Genomic DNA, 15,269 nt, shown 5'->3' on the forward strand with positions numbered 1-15,269 from the left:
AATTGCCAGGGCCATACCTACCAGTCTTCCCCTGACAGACATAGAGATGAGACCAATGTTAGGGTGCCAAACAGCCTTTCTTTATTGATGTTCTCAGCAGGGATTAGCAGGAAGCAAGAGCAAGTATATGTATGTGTATGTCTCTGTCTCTGTCTCTGTCTCTCTCTGCATCCCTGAAAATCTCTGCTTCCCTGAATCTCTCTATGACTTTCTGCCTAGGGCAAAGCTGGCCATTTATATTTATTCTCCTCTGGTTGGATCCGCAAAAAGGAGACACCTGGAGTTAATGCTGCCTCCTAAGATCTAACACCTGTAAGACAGCCTCCTGCCTCAGAGACAGGCCCCCTTTTACCTCCTGGGTCCACCCTACCAGCTGACATGGCAAATCTCAGAAGGAAAGTCTCTAACATCAACCAAAGAGCCAGATCAATTCCTTTCATGTTCATAACCTGGCCTCATTCTTTCTCTCCCTGAGACTTCGCAGTTTTAACTTTGAGCAAAAGATAGGGAGAGTTTCCAAATGACAGCCTTGCATTCCTATCCCCTTGCTTTGAAGCTCATGAGAGTCTAAAGACTGGAGAATATGCCGCTAGAGTGGCCTTTCAGCAGCAGAGCATTGTGGGTTCCTAACCATATCCCAAACTATCTAAATAACTAATCTTTATCTTACAGAATTCCTCCTTTGCTATTTAGCATAAAATTTTGCACAATCCCAATTAACTGCAATACTGTTATCTTTTTAGATTCCTAAGCACTTACACAAGGCTTCTCTCTAATTTTCTTTGATGACTTTGTTTCCAGTTTACCTAAACAATTCTGTTATATAGAGCTTTGAAAAGTCTACTTCAGCCTCCCCAAAAGACATTCCCAATTCATAGTCACCTGCCCTCTTCCCATCACTAAATACATCTCTTCAGGGGGCAGCCACACAGATCCCTCTCCAGTTTAAATCACCCTTTCTATTCTTTAGTTAAATTTTACTCATTTTTGAGTTGCTCCCTGACTTAAACAAGCTTATCTCTTCTCATGGTCAAGAAAAGGTTTCTAAAAGGTGACTATTAAATTTTAGATAAATTTAAAATGTAAACTGCATGTCTATTTTTTTCTTCATTCTCTGATTACTTTCAAACTAGCTGCCTTCCTTCATTATGCTAAAACAATGCCATGGGTGAAATCCGAAGTAACTGAGAAAAAAGTTCTAGCTTCAGAGCATATCAGTTTATTAAAGTAATGCTTGCCAGTGACATAACAAATGAGGACCAGAACTCCTCAGCTTGGTATTGGACCCCCAAAGGCAAGGGGAGATAAATTTTTATGGATTAAAAGGAAATAATTTACAGGATGTAAATCAGGATGCAAGAAATCTGATTTCTTTTTTTCCCCCCCTGAGGCTGGGGTTAAGTGACTTGCCCAGGGACACACAGCAAGATCTGATTTCTAATTGGAGGAAAGATTAGGAGCTTTTTAGGTTGGGAGGGAGTTGAGTGAGTTTCAAAAGTTCAAGTAGGTGTACTTTTCCAAATGTGAAAAAGGATATCACTCAATTCCCATGATTAGCAAACAGGTAGAAAAGTCTCAAAATAAAACTAGTTTTATGAGATGGAGCCAGTTTGACACACAATTCCCATAATCTTTCACTTTAACAATCAATACCTTCCAAATACATAGCAGTCCTCTTTGTATTTGATAAAATTCACATCCTTTTTATGTATTTTCTCAGAACTGGCCCCTGACAGAATGGTGGGCAGAATTGCCCTCTTCTCCCATGAAATTCAATGTCCTCTTGCTAATCTCATCATAGTCCACTAGCATATTGTGGGCTCCTCAAGGAGCACCAGTCTCATTAAAACTTGCTACTCTTATATCCCAATCCCCACCACCCATTTCTTTTTGAGATGACCATTGCCAATCTCAGATAAATTCATGTATAGTGAGGTGTTAATGGCTTAAGGTGCTACCCTTTAGGGGGAAATGACATTTTTGCTTTAATTTAAAGTCTCAGCACTCTAATGGTGGAAAATTAAGAAGTTGAAAAGTGTGAACCATACCAGGTAATTCTTGCCAGATAATCTATTATCTAGAGAAAATCTAACCCACCAATAAAGGAAAACTCATTGTTTCACGTGTAAGGGCTCAGATAGGGGAAAGGGTGAGGACTACAATTATAAACAAATCACTATGGAAAATTGTTAGAATACATGCAGTTTGGTAGTAGATGATGGCTCAAGAACAAACCTTCCAATAGAAGGATTTCGAGTTTAGTTTTAAAGGACTGATGGGAAATTGAATGCTCCCCTGTTGGTGAGAAACCTGAGGGGCTAGACTGTTGTGTAGTATGCTGAGGGGAGGCTCAGGCTCAACCCCAGCTCTGAAAGACAGCTTGACCTCATCTGAGCTGAGAGTCTCTTTGGGAGCAGGGAAGGATTAGTTACTTTTTCCTTTTTGGAATGCTTAGCAGTATAGAGTGAGAGGACTTCAGCTACACCCTAGAACTAGGGTGTAGCTTAAAGACTATGGTCAGAAATGCAGATTTGGTTTATTAAGTAACAAAGAACCTACACTTTTGAAGAAAGATAAGAACTGTCAAATGGTGGTCTATTTGAATGACAGGAGGGAAGAAGATTAGGAGGCTGCAAGCAAAGAGCTCCATAAGAAGTCTGGAATGAGTTAAGTAGTAACCTTCTACAAAAGATGCAAGGAGGAATGAGTAGTGGGACTTGGCAAGAAGTGAAAGTTTCAGCATTATTCTAAATATGTGGACTTAAGGTAAAGCAGGAATGGGATGTTGCCAATAGGAATAGGAAGACTTAGATCTAAAAGAGGAAGGGACTCCAGAAGTCATTTAGTCTAATTTCCTCATTTTTCAGAGGAGGGAACTGAGGTCCAGGGAGAAGAGATTTGCCCAAGATCACACTGGTAATAAGCATTAGAGATATGATTTGAACTCAGATCCTCTGACACCAGAACTGATATTCTTTCACTGTATCACATAGGCTCCTTGGCAAAACACAGATCAGTGGGAAGAACGGAAATGGTCTTTGCCAAACGAGTTTATTTCCTCATCTGTAAATCGGGGATAATAATAGCATCTGCCTCCCAAAATTGTTCTAAGGATAAGATGAGATATTTGCAAAAAAGGAAAAAAAAGTGTCAGTGCCTGATATTTAGTAGGTGCTTGTTTAAACTAATAAAATGCTTGTTTAAAAAAATCAGGAAGAGAGGTAGCTTGCAAACAATGGGAAATGGGGGCATATGCTGAAGTAAGGCATGGAGAAGACAAGCACAAAGGCTGGTTTATGGTTATATACACATATATAGATATAGATAACTGCAAGCAAATCCCTCTCCCCTTTGAAATTCTTGGAGTGTTGAAATTAAAAATCTGCAATAAAGAAAAACTGAGACAGAGTTCTAGCATGATCAATTTATTAGCAAGACTAACAATTGCCAATAAAAGGGATCCAAGGCTTCTTGGGAGCCAAGGATAAACTGAGGGGATTACAGAGAACACTTTTAGAGTCAACAAAGAAGAACAAATCAAAATGAATATTCATGAGATTAATGCATATTTGTGACATCATGCATATTCATAGCATTTGGAATAGGGAAGCAGGTTGATTTGTAACATTAAGGTTGTGGGCATTCCCAATTCCATTTTTTGTTAATATTTATTTCATTTTTAATTTTATATTATATATCAATATATAATATAATTATAAAAATTTCTTATTTAAGTAAATATTGTCAATAAATAATAAATAAATGCCAATTTAATTAAATCAAAGCTCAGTTTCTTCATTGGCTTGGGCATCTATGATTAGTGAAGCAACTCACTGATTACAAGAGCATGATGGGATATTTTACAAGTTTTCATGACTCTTAAGTGAAGAATTAACTCACATACAAAAAAAAAAAAAAAGAACAGGGAGTTTAATTCACACAGAAAAGGGGAAGTCTTATAAAACAAGGGCCTTGGGCTCACAAGTAACAACTTACTAAAAAAAGCTAGCTTAATTAAATTTAATAATTCATACAGTCCTTAGCTAAAACAAACAAACAAACAAAAAAAAAAAAACAAGTCTGATTATGTTGACTGAACACAATTCCCAATGTGCATTTCTCAGGAATTTGGTGTAAAAGAACATATCAGCATATTTAATCCTAGAGGCAATGAGGAGTCCCCAGAGCTCCTTATACAAGGGAGTGACCAGGTCAGATGGACTTTAGGAACATCATTTTGCTGTCTGTGTGGAGGTTGGCAAGGAGAAAGAAGAGTCAAGGCAAGGAGACCAAATAGGAGGCAGTGCAATGATCCAAGGGAGGGAGGGAGTGCACCGGGCCTAGCACAGAAAGTCACCTGACACATACTCAGATCTGATAAAGTTAAAAATCAGGTCATAATTCAGAGACTGGAAATCAGCTGGAAAGTTGGGAGTGATATCTAATCAAAAAGGAAGCTTACACTTCCTAGCTGTGTAACCTTGGGCAAGTCACTTAACCCCAAATGCCTCACCAAAACAAACAGACAAACAAAATTGGATACAAGGTAAGAGTTGCCGCATTCGTCAAATGCTATGGTGGAACCCCATGGAATTTAAGGGAATATCTCATCCCTATGGTAAACCATTTGTGTGTGTTCCCCACAGCTCTCCACAGACCCACTTAAGGAGAGCCAGGGTGTGGCAATGGCAGGCTAGTCAGATGCCCCATACTGCTTATGCAGTGACTTGAACGACAGTTGTCTACCACAGAGACCCAAATCTACTTGACAGGACAAGGGGGACCCTGAAAGATATTTCTCTTCTTTGTGAATTTCTAACACACTTCCAGATATAAAGACAAGCCATCGATTCGGCAATGAGGACTTTGGAAAGAAGATGTTTTAACTTTTTTGTCACTGAAGCAAAAAAACTCAACATTGATCCTTTGTTTGCTTTTCAGGCAACATCATCTCCTGCAAAATGGCCTACAAGAAAAAGTATGTATAAAAGGATGTGCAGAGAAAACAAGGTGGCAATTTGATTTTCTATTGGGTTGTACTATAAAAAGCAATGCAGCAGATCACCTCATCCACAACAGTCATTTAATCTTCCCCTCTGTCAGCTGTCACTCTAGTCTCTCTCCCTCTGTTCAGAGCAACTGTTCGTTGCTGGAAAGAGACAAGATTTATCTGCAGAGAACCAATAGCATGTCTAGGAAAGACAGAAAAAGGAAGCTTCTACCTTCTACTCTAGGAAGGTTTAAAGAACCTACTAGCCATCAGATGTCCCAAGCCAAAGCAACTTCATGTCTTTGCAGACTGTAACAGCTCCTTAGTGGATAAAGCCAATCCTGGGAAATTCCTTAACAAATGGGCCGGGATGTCCAGGTCTACTCTAGTGTCAGGTTTCAGAGAGGTATGGGCAAGACCTTCTAGACAAGTCAGCTAATAGTGGAAACGGTGTCACACTTGGAGTCACAAGACCTGGGTTCCAGACCCATCTCTGTCATGTCTATGACATGTGACTGGTAGGCTGTTGACCCAAACTCTCTGAGCTTCAATTTCCTCTTTTATAAAATGAGAGGACTAGATAAAATTATTTTTAAGGTTCCTTCCAATGCTAATATTGAGAGCCTATGAGAACAAGGGTCAGATTTCACTGTGATACAAGTCTTGACCTTTGTCCCTGTGGGGTGATGGGATTTCTTGAAGAATCTATCTTCTATATCATTTTAGGCAGTCATTCATCTCCCCCTGTAGCTAAAAGTCACCGTGCAAGCTTGGGCTTTAGATTCTTTCTTGAAGCTTATATCCCTCCTATCATCTACAGTCAAAGTAAGCCATGGACAGCAAGATATTCTCAGGCACCTACTCTCTCCATTATTATTTGACTAGAAATACTAGCAAAAGCAATAAGGTAAAAGAAAGAAATCAATGGCTTAATGTCAGGCAAAACAGACACAAAATGATTCCTCTTTAAGGATGACATGATGCTTCACAAATCCTTGGAAATCAGCAAAGAAGCTAGTTGAGGCAATTAATAACTTCAGCAAAGTTGCCAGCTTTTACAAAAGCCCACAAAAACCAAGAATATTTCTATGTAATAACAGAATCTAAGAGGAATTAATATATAAAAGAAAGTCATGTTCTAAATAACTACCAAATGCCTAGATGGTTTGGGAGTCTCAAAAGCACCCCACCCCTTAAATGTACTTTCAGCATCAGGATTTATGAGCATCAAAAATATATGCAGGTAGGTTAGTACAGGGCCATAGAGCAGAATTTCAGTTGGGGAATATATTTTATCTCAGAATTCCTTGGTTCTGAATATCCCACTTCAACTACGGAAATCTAGCCTCGCTCCTTCTTTTCCTTGATAATCAAGCAGTCTGTATTTTCTTTCTATTCTGCCCCTGCTTCTATAGCTGGACCACAATGAGCTAAGTCTCTTTGGCTACTAAGCAAGCATCCTCCCCCAAACTGCAGCCCTGCCTTAGCTTCCCCTGGCTAAATGAGTAGAAGGGAACTAGGAAAGTTCTTAGTCTCCAGCTTCTACCAAACTCATTTTCCCCCTACCTTCCATTCAGAAACACATGAATAGCCTTTTTCATCTGTTTGACTCAGAGGTATCCAGGCTGGTTCAGATACATCTATAGATATGTATGAGTAGATAGAAAAAGTAGATAGATGTGGATATAAACAGGTGTCTATGTATTAAGTATGTAGGTATGTATAAGTAGGTATGTATATAGGTATAAGTACATATGTATTTAAAATATGTATCTATAAATATACCTAGGAGTGTATGTGTCTAAATATGTATATGTGTGCAGAACCATGTGGTACAGGTAGGCAGAAGGCTGCCAGATAACCTGTCCATGGAGGCTACTGAACTCTCTCTAGTAGGTCCTCTCTTATCTCAATCAGAAAGGCTCGTAGCTGCAAGTCACATGAGTGTGTGGGACATCTCTGTGATGGCCAGGAGCTTTCTCAATATGCTAGAATACATAAATTGAAAAGAAATGCCACCCTCATTCATATCTTCCAGGGAAATTGAGATTGTGGCTCTGAGAAGCACTGCCCAGGCCAGGTGCCCTGTTATCTTTCTTGCCATTTTTTTCCCATTAAAAAAACCATGGCAGAGATGCCCAATTCATTTTTCCCCATTCTTTTGCCTTTAAAAGGACCCATCAAAAAAAAAATCAAGGCTTTTACACAGAACAGTGAAAAACTTCAGGTTTCTTATAGGTCTGGAGATGGAGGATCTTTATTTCTTTTTATACACAGTGTTCCAAAAGTTATAGGGGAGTTTTAAGATTTAATACCTTAAAACCTTGCTAAGACTTTTGGGAATATCATATTTAATGGCAATAATAATGATAGTCAATATTTATATAGCACTTCAAGGTTTACAAAGCACTTAACAAATATCTCATTTGCAACAAACCTGATTAAAGCTGTTGCTGTTCCCATTTTAAAGATAAAGAAGCTGAGGCAGACAAAGGTCAAGTGCTTTACTCAAGATCATCCTACTATTACTGTGTGAGGACATATTTGAATGAGGGTCTTCCTGACTCAGTTCTAATGCTGGATCCACTGTGCCACCAGTTACATTACAATGACAAAATTATGATTCAGTAAACATTGTGTCTTCTAAGTACAAGATACTTTGTCCAATTATAGTGTTTTTCAGTAATATGAATGAATTGTAATTTCTCCTGTTTGAACACCTCCTTCACCCTTACAGTTTACAGCTTTCTTACACTTTGGTAGATGATTTCCCAGATTGCTTGTAGCTCAAATCTATCATCAAGCCAGAACTCAGACTGAGTTATCAGACTTTCCAGTTCAGTAGTTTTTCTAGTTTGCCATAAATTGGAAATCATAGATTACTTAACAGTGAGGTTCATTTCATAAAATGCAAGTGCAACTAACTTGAGTCCAGGCTTCAGAGTTCCTCTCCTGTGAGGGAGACTGCATCCTCTTCTATACTGTGAATTTATTCTAGCTTCTTCTAGTGTGCCTTCTATGATAGTGTACAAAGTAAGTCATGTTATACACATGAAGCCCATGAATGTTTTAATCCCCATCTACTTTCTTTGCAGATATCTGCTGAAGAATTAAATGCCATACTTCAGAATGTAATGACCTGGGTTGTGGCGACAGTGACCAGTATTTTATATCCAGCCATCACCATGTATGAAGAAAGGTTGCGTACAAATATATATCCTCTGTCTGATGATTCGGTTCTCTCATCGGGTAGCTCAAGTTTCTGTAGTACGTGCAGTGACGAATTTGCATATAGAGCTTATTCTGCAGCCACAGCTAAAAAATACAGCTGTACAGATCTCACCTCAAAGCCAGTAAACTTACCTCCGGTGCCAGAAGGGCAACCCATGGCCAAACAAATGTCAAGAGCTACCCAAATTGAAACCACCATCTTGAAAGGAACATATGCCAGCAAGAAGGGACAAACAGTAACTCAATTTAAGATGGGAATGAGCTATGATGTTCCTAGGGTAAGGAGCTGTAAGTCTGACAGTCAACTTTTAAGTACAGTTGAAATATGTGGAAAGAAAGATGCTACGACAGAAACAGAAGAATTACCTACCAGATCCCTAGAAGAAAAGGAAAAAGAAAAAGAAAAAGAAAAAGAAAAGGATAAAGAAAAAGAGAAAGAAAAAGAAAAGGATAAAGAAAAGGAGAAAGAAAAAGAAAAAGAAAAGGAAAAGGAAAAAGAAAAAGAAAAGGAAAAGGAAAAAGAAAAAGAAAAGGAAAAAGAAAAAGAAAAAGAAAAAGAAAAAGAGAAAGAAAAGGAAAAAGTTCCTACCGAGATCGTAGAGATGCAGGAGTTAAAAAACGTTTTTGTTAATTTTAAATGTCACCTAAAAGAAGAAACTGAATTGATTTTGGAAAACATTTTCCAAGAAATACTATCTGATTTAGCTCAAGCAATTCCCTCCCTCTCTGCTGTTACAGCTGAGGTTTTTATTGACCAACTTGAAAGTGAGAAAGAGGCTATGCTCTCCAATGTGGATGTCTGCTCAGCAGCTGCAGATATTGTTGAAAACATGCTTGAAAAGCTACAGTCTGCAGTTGAAAAAAAATGCATTGAGATCTTTTCACAAGAAGACTTGTCACTCACCTTCAAGTCATCTTTATCTTCCAGTGAAGAAGAGTTTGTTAGCAAACCAGAAAAGCCTTTTAAAAGCAACAGTCTGTGAATCTCTGGAACCAATGGGTGACATTGCAGAGGACATGGTCCATGTTATTTAGAAAAGTTGATGACATTTGCAGCTTCCAAGAAAACTGATTTGTCTCAGCAAAAAGAAACAAAATCAACAGAAATTAGTATTGAAACACTACATATTACAAAGTCACCTAAAATATATAGTGAAGCATCTACCCAAGTCAGTGCTAGCAGGGTGGCCAAGCCTAAGCCTCTGTCTGTTCACAGTATTGACTCTGATGTTGCTAGTGTAATTGTAAAAGAAGAAATCCAGAACTTAGTGGCGAGCATTTTTTCACAATGTTCTGTGATTGCTTATGTCGAAGAAGCAATCAGCACCATACTGGGTTATATACAAAATGAACTTGACAATGAGAAACTAATTGCAAATGAAGAAACCGTAACAGTCTTGCAGTTACTTGATAATATCTTCAATGAACTGAATAAGGAAAAAGAAGAAGAAGAGGAGGAAGAAGAAGAGGAGGAAGTAGTAGTAATAGAAGAAGAGGAAGAGGAGGAGGAGGAAGAAGTCGTAGTAGAAGAAGAAGAGGAGGAGGAAGAAGTACAAGAAGTAAAGATAGACATGGGTCACAGTAAACGTTCCAGATTGAAAAGCCCTACTTTTTTTAAGGAAGAATATAGGCTCACAGGCACAACAGTGTCAAGGGGTGGCCCTAGATCTGGAAAACCACTTCCACCTGTTAATGTTCCTGGCATGGTTTTTTATTCAGAAGATGATAATGCAGAAATAGACAAAATGGTAGAAAGTGTCCTTGTGTCATCTATCAGAGATCAGAAAGCGCAATTGCGAGAAGAGGCTATTAAAGAACAGTTTAAGAGGGAATTTTCCAATCTTAGACACAAGAGAAAAGTCCAATCACCTGCAAAGCCTGCTTCTCGTGGCAGAGTAGCATTTCGTGACTGGGGATTACAGTCTGAAGTACAAACTTCTTCAAGTGAAGACAAGACCGAAGAAGTAGTAAAGCCAAAAAAACAAGTGGTTGAAGTTGTAAAGCCAAAAAAACAAGTGTTAGGTTTCAGCCAGGATGAAAAACATCAAATACAGAAAGCATCAGAAAATATTGTTGCAGACATTTTAACTGACATGCTCAAAGAAATGCTAACCCTGTCCCCTAGTCAGTTGAACTACGAAGACATTGAAGAAACTTCATCTTTTTCCTCTGGAATGCCTCATGAATTGCCCTCTGAAGAATGGGTGGATCAAGTTCGGAATGAGATGTTCTCGACATCAGAAATCAATACAGTGGCTAATGAGATGACAGATGCAGTGTTAAAAATACTTCAAACAGCTTCATCGTGTCAAATTTCAGAGGTTAACAAAGATTCCAGTACTACCTCATTTTATGAGTCTTCTGTAGATGCTCCAGATACTCCCCCTGAGATCAAAGAAATATATGAAACTCCTCAAGATACCCCAGATCTGTCCGCGGAGCCACTGAAAGTATGGTTTGAAAGTGAGAAAAAGATGAAATCTATATTCAATATAGATCAACTACAACCTCCCTGGCTTCAATCTTCAGCAGCTGAAGAAACACCTGAAGCTGATAATATTAGTGATGAGATTATCAGCACAATCTTTAAAAAGCTGAAATTATTTGTTTTTCCAAAATTGCAAATGTGCTTTAGGCCAGAACGCTCTGAAAGGACTTCAATTTTCAGGAGACCGCCAAGCAGAGACTCTAATGCCCCTTCACGCTTAAAACTGTTTTCACCCTTAAAAATTCGATCACAACTTAGTGCTTGTACAACCAAAGTTGTGAAGATTGTTCTTGGTGCTATTCGCACTCAACTGGAAATCCTTAAGAAGAAAACAAATGCTAGGAGACTTGAGCACTCATTAACATTTGCAGAGGAAAGTGATTTTCCTGCCTCTGACAAAGAACTAGAATCCGTTGCATCAAATCTCAATGATGATGTTATGGCAACTTCTTTAGTAACATGCATTTGTGAGATGTTATCTGGTGCAAGTACTGATAGACACGATCCTTCCTTTCCGCCGGATCAGGTGCAAACACCTGATAATTTTGCTGAACCAGATTTTGCTGATGTACAAAGGCAATCGACAAGTTGGCAAGTGAAAGCTCCTTCTCAACCTCATAAATGTCCAATTATTCCTTGTGTTTTACATAAGGTATTTAGTGAGAAGAATGTCAATGAGGTAGTCAGATCTCAAGTATTAGAAAGAATTGGTAATACCGTATTTGAAATGTTGAACAAAATAATGGGAGAACCTCTGCTCCCTAGTCTGAGTCATGTACCTATTCACGAAGAGAGTAGTGAAGAGAGTTTGAGAGGAACTCCACCACTGCCTCCTAATATTCAGGTAATTTCTACTGGGATTCTTGAAGACATTCTTGAAAAATTATGTTCCGAGATGGACCACAAACCCCACAACTCTGAAATCGGAAAAGCCTCAACTGATTTAGATGGGGATAATCTATATCCTACTGTAGTGGTAGAGGAAGTGGCCAAGTGCACAGATATGATGTCTTACATGTTATCTGATGCTATTCAGGAGGACAGTGAAGAGGTGCCTAGCCATAAGATGAAAAATGAGGGTCCTTCTAGAAGAGCAAGCATACTAGGACTCCGTAGAAATAATCTGAAAATGGTGGCTTCAGATATTCTTAAAACTGTTTTTAACAAATTAGAGGGCTTTGCCAATTTAAATTTGTGGCCTGGTAATACTACGAGAAGTGAAAACCATGACTGGATGTCATCACAAGCCAGTACATCAACCAAAGGGGAAACTTGTGATGATCACCTACAGTCCACTCTACAGATAAATGCAAAAAAGGTATCAAGTGCCATTTTGAAGGCTATTCAGGTAGAATTAAATGGAAAACCATCAGATTCCGAGACAAAAGACAATAATCCGACGCAAGAAAAAACAGTGATCAAAAATCTGGTCGATTTAATTTTAGATGCTGTGTCTCCAGAAATATTTCAAGAACCTGAATCGGAAGAGAGAGGTATTGAATATTATCGATATAAGCCAGTCTATGGCAATTTTCTTCCTGGAGGTGCTGAATCAGATGCATTTTTGAAAGACTCTGAACAAGCAGAGGAAGAGGGAAAGCCACCAGGTGACGAGGATAAGGAGGACACTGTTAAGCAAAGGGCTTTAGAAAAAACCTTAAAAAAGATTGAAGTGGAACTGAAAGAACCACAGAAGTCACCTGTAGTGCCAATCATACGAAATGTTTTAAATGAAATTTTCCAGAATGCTTTAGTTAATCAACTCAATGTAGTTCCTCTCTCCCGTTCCCAGTCATGTGGCATTTCTCAGTCTGAAGAGCAACCTGTCACTAAAACATTCATTCAATTCATGGATAAAACTACGGGCACTTTGGTGTCTGAAGCAGATGTAACTATTGTTGTAGATGGCATTATTAAGACTGTATTTCAAAAGCTTTATTCTGCTGCCAAAGCAGATATAAATACAAACAAAAGTAGGTATAAAACTATCACACTTTCAGCCAATACTCCTTTTCACGAACAAAGTAATCGAAGAAAGACATCTGTGTATCCTACAGTACTGAACAGAGAATCACATCGATTGCCTTCCTCATTCAGTGTTGAGAAACTGACTAAAATTAATGTAGTGGAAGATATCGTACAAACAGTCATGAGCAATTTGGAATCTTTTGCCACTTCTAAAGTCAAATCTCTCTTTTATCCTCCAGTTGGCTTTACCACCTCAAGGGCTTTACCTATCCCTCAGGAATCTACTTCATTAAGCAAAGAGTTGTTACCTACAAAAGATGTCCATTCTTCCAATGAGCAAATTTCTTATCCCTCGATGGATCTTAGTAGACCAGGAGATATGGCCTCAGAAGGTCACTTGCCTGTCTCAAAACTAAATAATTATGCAACAGAAGTGGCTAGGAAAATATTGCAGGGAATCAAACAAGAGCTAGACAAAGAACTGGAAAGTCCTGTAGTAACTCAAAACATTGTCATGTCTGAAAATATTGCAAGTCAGGTAGTTAATACTGTTTTAGATATTGTATCTACCAAAGGCAAATCTGATAAAAATAAATTGGAGAAAGACAGTAGTTCAGATCTGCAAGAAGGCATTGTAGAAAAAATGTTTAAGAAAACAGAATATCGAAAAGAACTTCAATTACAAATACAAGATATTATTGGCAATATTTTAAGTGACATTTGTGAAAAAAGACTGGATCAGACTCATGTCCTACTTTCCCCAGCCACTCTTCTTCAGGATAACATAGAAGCTAAACACCCAGCAGCAAGCTCTGAAGTGTCAACTGAATGTACAAATGATAGTAGCACAAAACTTTCAATTCCTAAATCAGACATTATTGTGATTGCTAATGATATAGTGAACATAGTCCTTCAGAAGCTCAGTTCTGCTGTTACAGTTGGCAGAAATATAAAGGAGCCTATTTCAGCACATTTACCACTAAAGTCCCTTTGTGATACAATTCCAAAAACAGAAGGTAAGCCTCCCATTTTCAGGGATGTAACAAGAATAAAAATAGGAAGTGGTCCTTCCAACATTGGAAAGAAAAAGACCAAGGCCATAAAGATGAAATCCCGTGAGGCTGAAGGGCAAATGCCAGCAGTAGCAAAAGCAGATGATGCCAGTCATTCTCTTTTAGACCCAAGTGAAGAAAGTGCTGACTTTATTACTAAAAACATTCTGACTAGATTAGAATCTTTTGCCACAGAAAGAGCAGACTCCTTAATTAGCATTGATTCACAGATGAAAGAAAAATCCTTTATCGTCACTGAAGTTTCTAATCCCTTACAGGACGAAGGTCACTTTCTTATACCAGGCCAAATCCAGCCAAATATGAAGGCCTTAAAATTAACTACACCCAAGACTCTTCTTGGCCAGAATCTCAGAGATACTTCACTAACCAGTTACAAGGAAAACACTGAATTTACAAGTCACCTGTCACAAACTAATCTCAGGGACTATGCTGACGTAATTGCTAAAACTGTACTAAAAATTATCAAAACTGATTTAGACACAGAGATTCAAAAGATGTCTCGTCCAAATAATGTTTCAATTCAAGAAAATATCATAGCAAGTGAAATTGTAAAGAACCTTTTAAAGACATTTCGTGATAAAAGATCTTTAAAAGAAGGGTCATCCTTATCAAAACTCCAAATAGCTATGCAGAATGAAATGCTATTGGAAGAAAAACAGGATAAAAACACTAAAATATCTCTTCTTTCAAAGTATCCATTGAAACAAAGCTCATTGAGTTCTGAAGATGAAAATCAGAGAACAGTTTTGGAGGAAATATTTATGAGAAATGGTGAGTCCAGACAGGAAGAAACTGCCCCAATATTAAGCACAGTTGAAAATGTTTTAAATAAGGTGAATCAACGGATAACAGAAGACAGTGGCAATCTGCTTCCTTTTAATGAACTCTCTCACCTTATGTCTGAATCAAAAATGAAAACACCTAATAGGGCTCCCAAAAAATCTTTTCAGTCCAATATTACTATGGTAGCAAATGACATAGTTGATAGTGTACTTAGCAAAATGTACTCTCTGGTTGTGACTTCTATATATGAGAATAGTGAAACAGAGAGAGAAATAACCGGAACTGGTGATAAAAACATATCGGTGACAAAACCACAATATTTCAGTGTATCTAAACTGTCAGGGAAAAGGAGTGAACTTTCTCAGGCCTTAATGCCTCAAACTTATCCTCGTTCAGGTGTTAAAAACATATTGGAAGACACTTTATTGCACTGTTCTCCACTGAGAATGGGTGAAGATCTGGTGCAAATGGTTCTTAATAAGATTATATCTTTTGCTTCCGTGAACCTAGAAGAGTACTCTTCCTCTGATGTTCCATCTGATAGCATCCCATCTTCCCGGCAACATGTGGCTAAAATCAGCCCCAAGTCAGGCCTTAGGAGCAATTTAAGAACAAACTTGAAGCTCAACTCAGTACAGAAATCTAAAGGAAAATCCCAGGCAATATCTAGTAATTCTAAAGGGAAGGGAAAGGCCAAAATACCCGTAGAAGAGAAAATTCCATTGAGAGGAAGTCG

The 15,269-nt window shown here is 38.3% G+C and overlaps 2 protein-coding genes across 2 annotated transcripts in view; both read left to right on the top strand.

The window, feature by feature from the left end:
- The window catches only part of LOC141549032 (fibrous sheath-interacting protein 2-like), a 35,941-nt gene extending 26,737 nt beyond the window's left edge, over positions 1–9,204 (top strand). Inside the window, exons 7-9 of the mRNA XM_074278383.1 lie at positions 4,942–4,978; positions 8,086–8,632; positions 8,960–9,204. Coding sequence (XP_074134484.1) covers positions 4,942–4,978; positions 8,086–8,632; positions 8,960–9,204 — 829 coding nt within the window. The remainder of the gene's footprint in view (positions 1–4,941; positions 4,979–8,085; positions 8,633–8,959) is intronic.
- A 28-nt stretch (positions 9,205–9,232) lies between these two features.
- LOC141549033 (fibrous sheath-interacting protein 2-like) lies at positions 9,233–12,970 on the top strand. Its single transcript, XM_074278384.1, has 2 exons — positions 9,233–12,765; positions 12,917–12,970. Exons 1-2 carry the CDS (start codon positions 9,265–9,267, stop codon positions 12,968–12,970), a joined length of 3,555 nt encoding a protein of 1,184 aa, XP_074134485.1. The 5' UTR covers positions 9,233–9,264.
- Positions 12,971–15,269: the final 2,299 nt, after the last annotated feature.

The sequence above is a fragment of the Sminthopsis crassicaudata genome, chromosome X (genome assembly GCF_048593235.1).
Source record: "Sminthopsis crassicaudata isolate SCR6 chromosome X, ASM4859323v1, whole genome shotgun sequence".
In the NCBI taxonomy this organism is placed as follows: domain Eukaryota; kingdom Metazoa; phylum Chordata; class Mammalia; order Dasyuromorphia; family Dasyuridae; genus Sminthopsis; species Sminthopsis crassicaudata.

Excerpts from the sequence above, each read along its gene's own strand:
- LOC141549033 (XM_074278384.1), top strand. The coding sequence starts at position 9,265 with ATGACATTTGCAGCTTCCAAGAAAACTGATTTGTCTCAGCAAAAAGAA. Across the intron at positions 12,766-12,916 it reads AGACATCTGTGTATCCTACA|TTGGCTTTACCACCTCAAGG; the intron begins GTACTGAACAGA and ends TTTATCCTCCAG.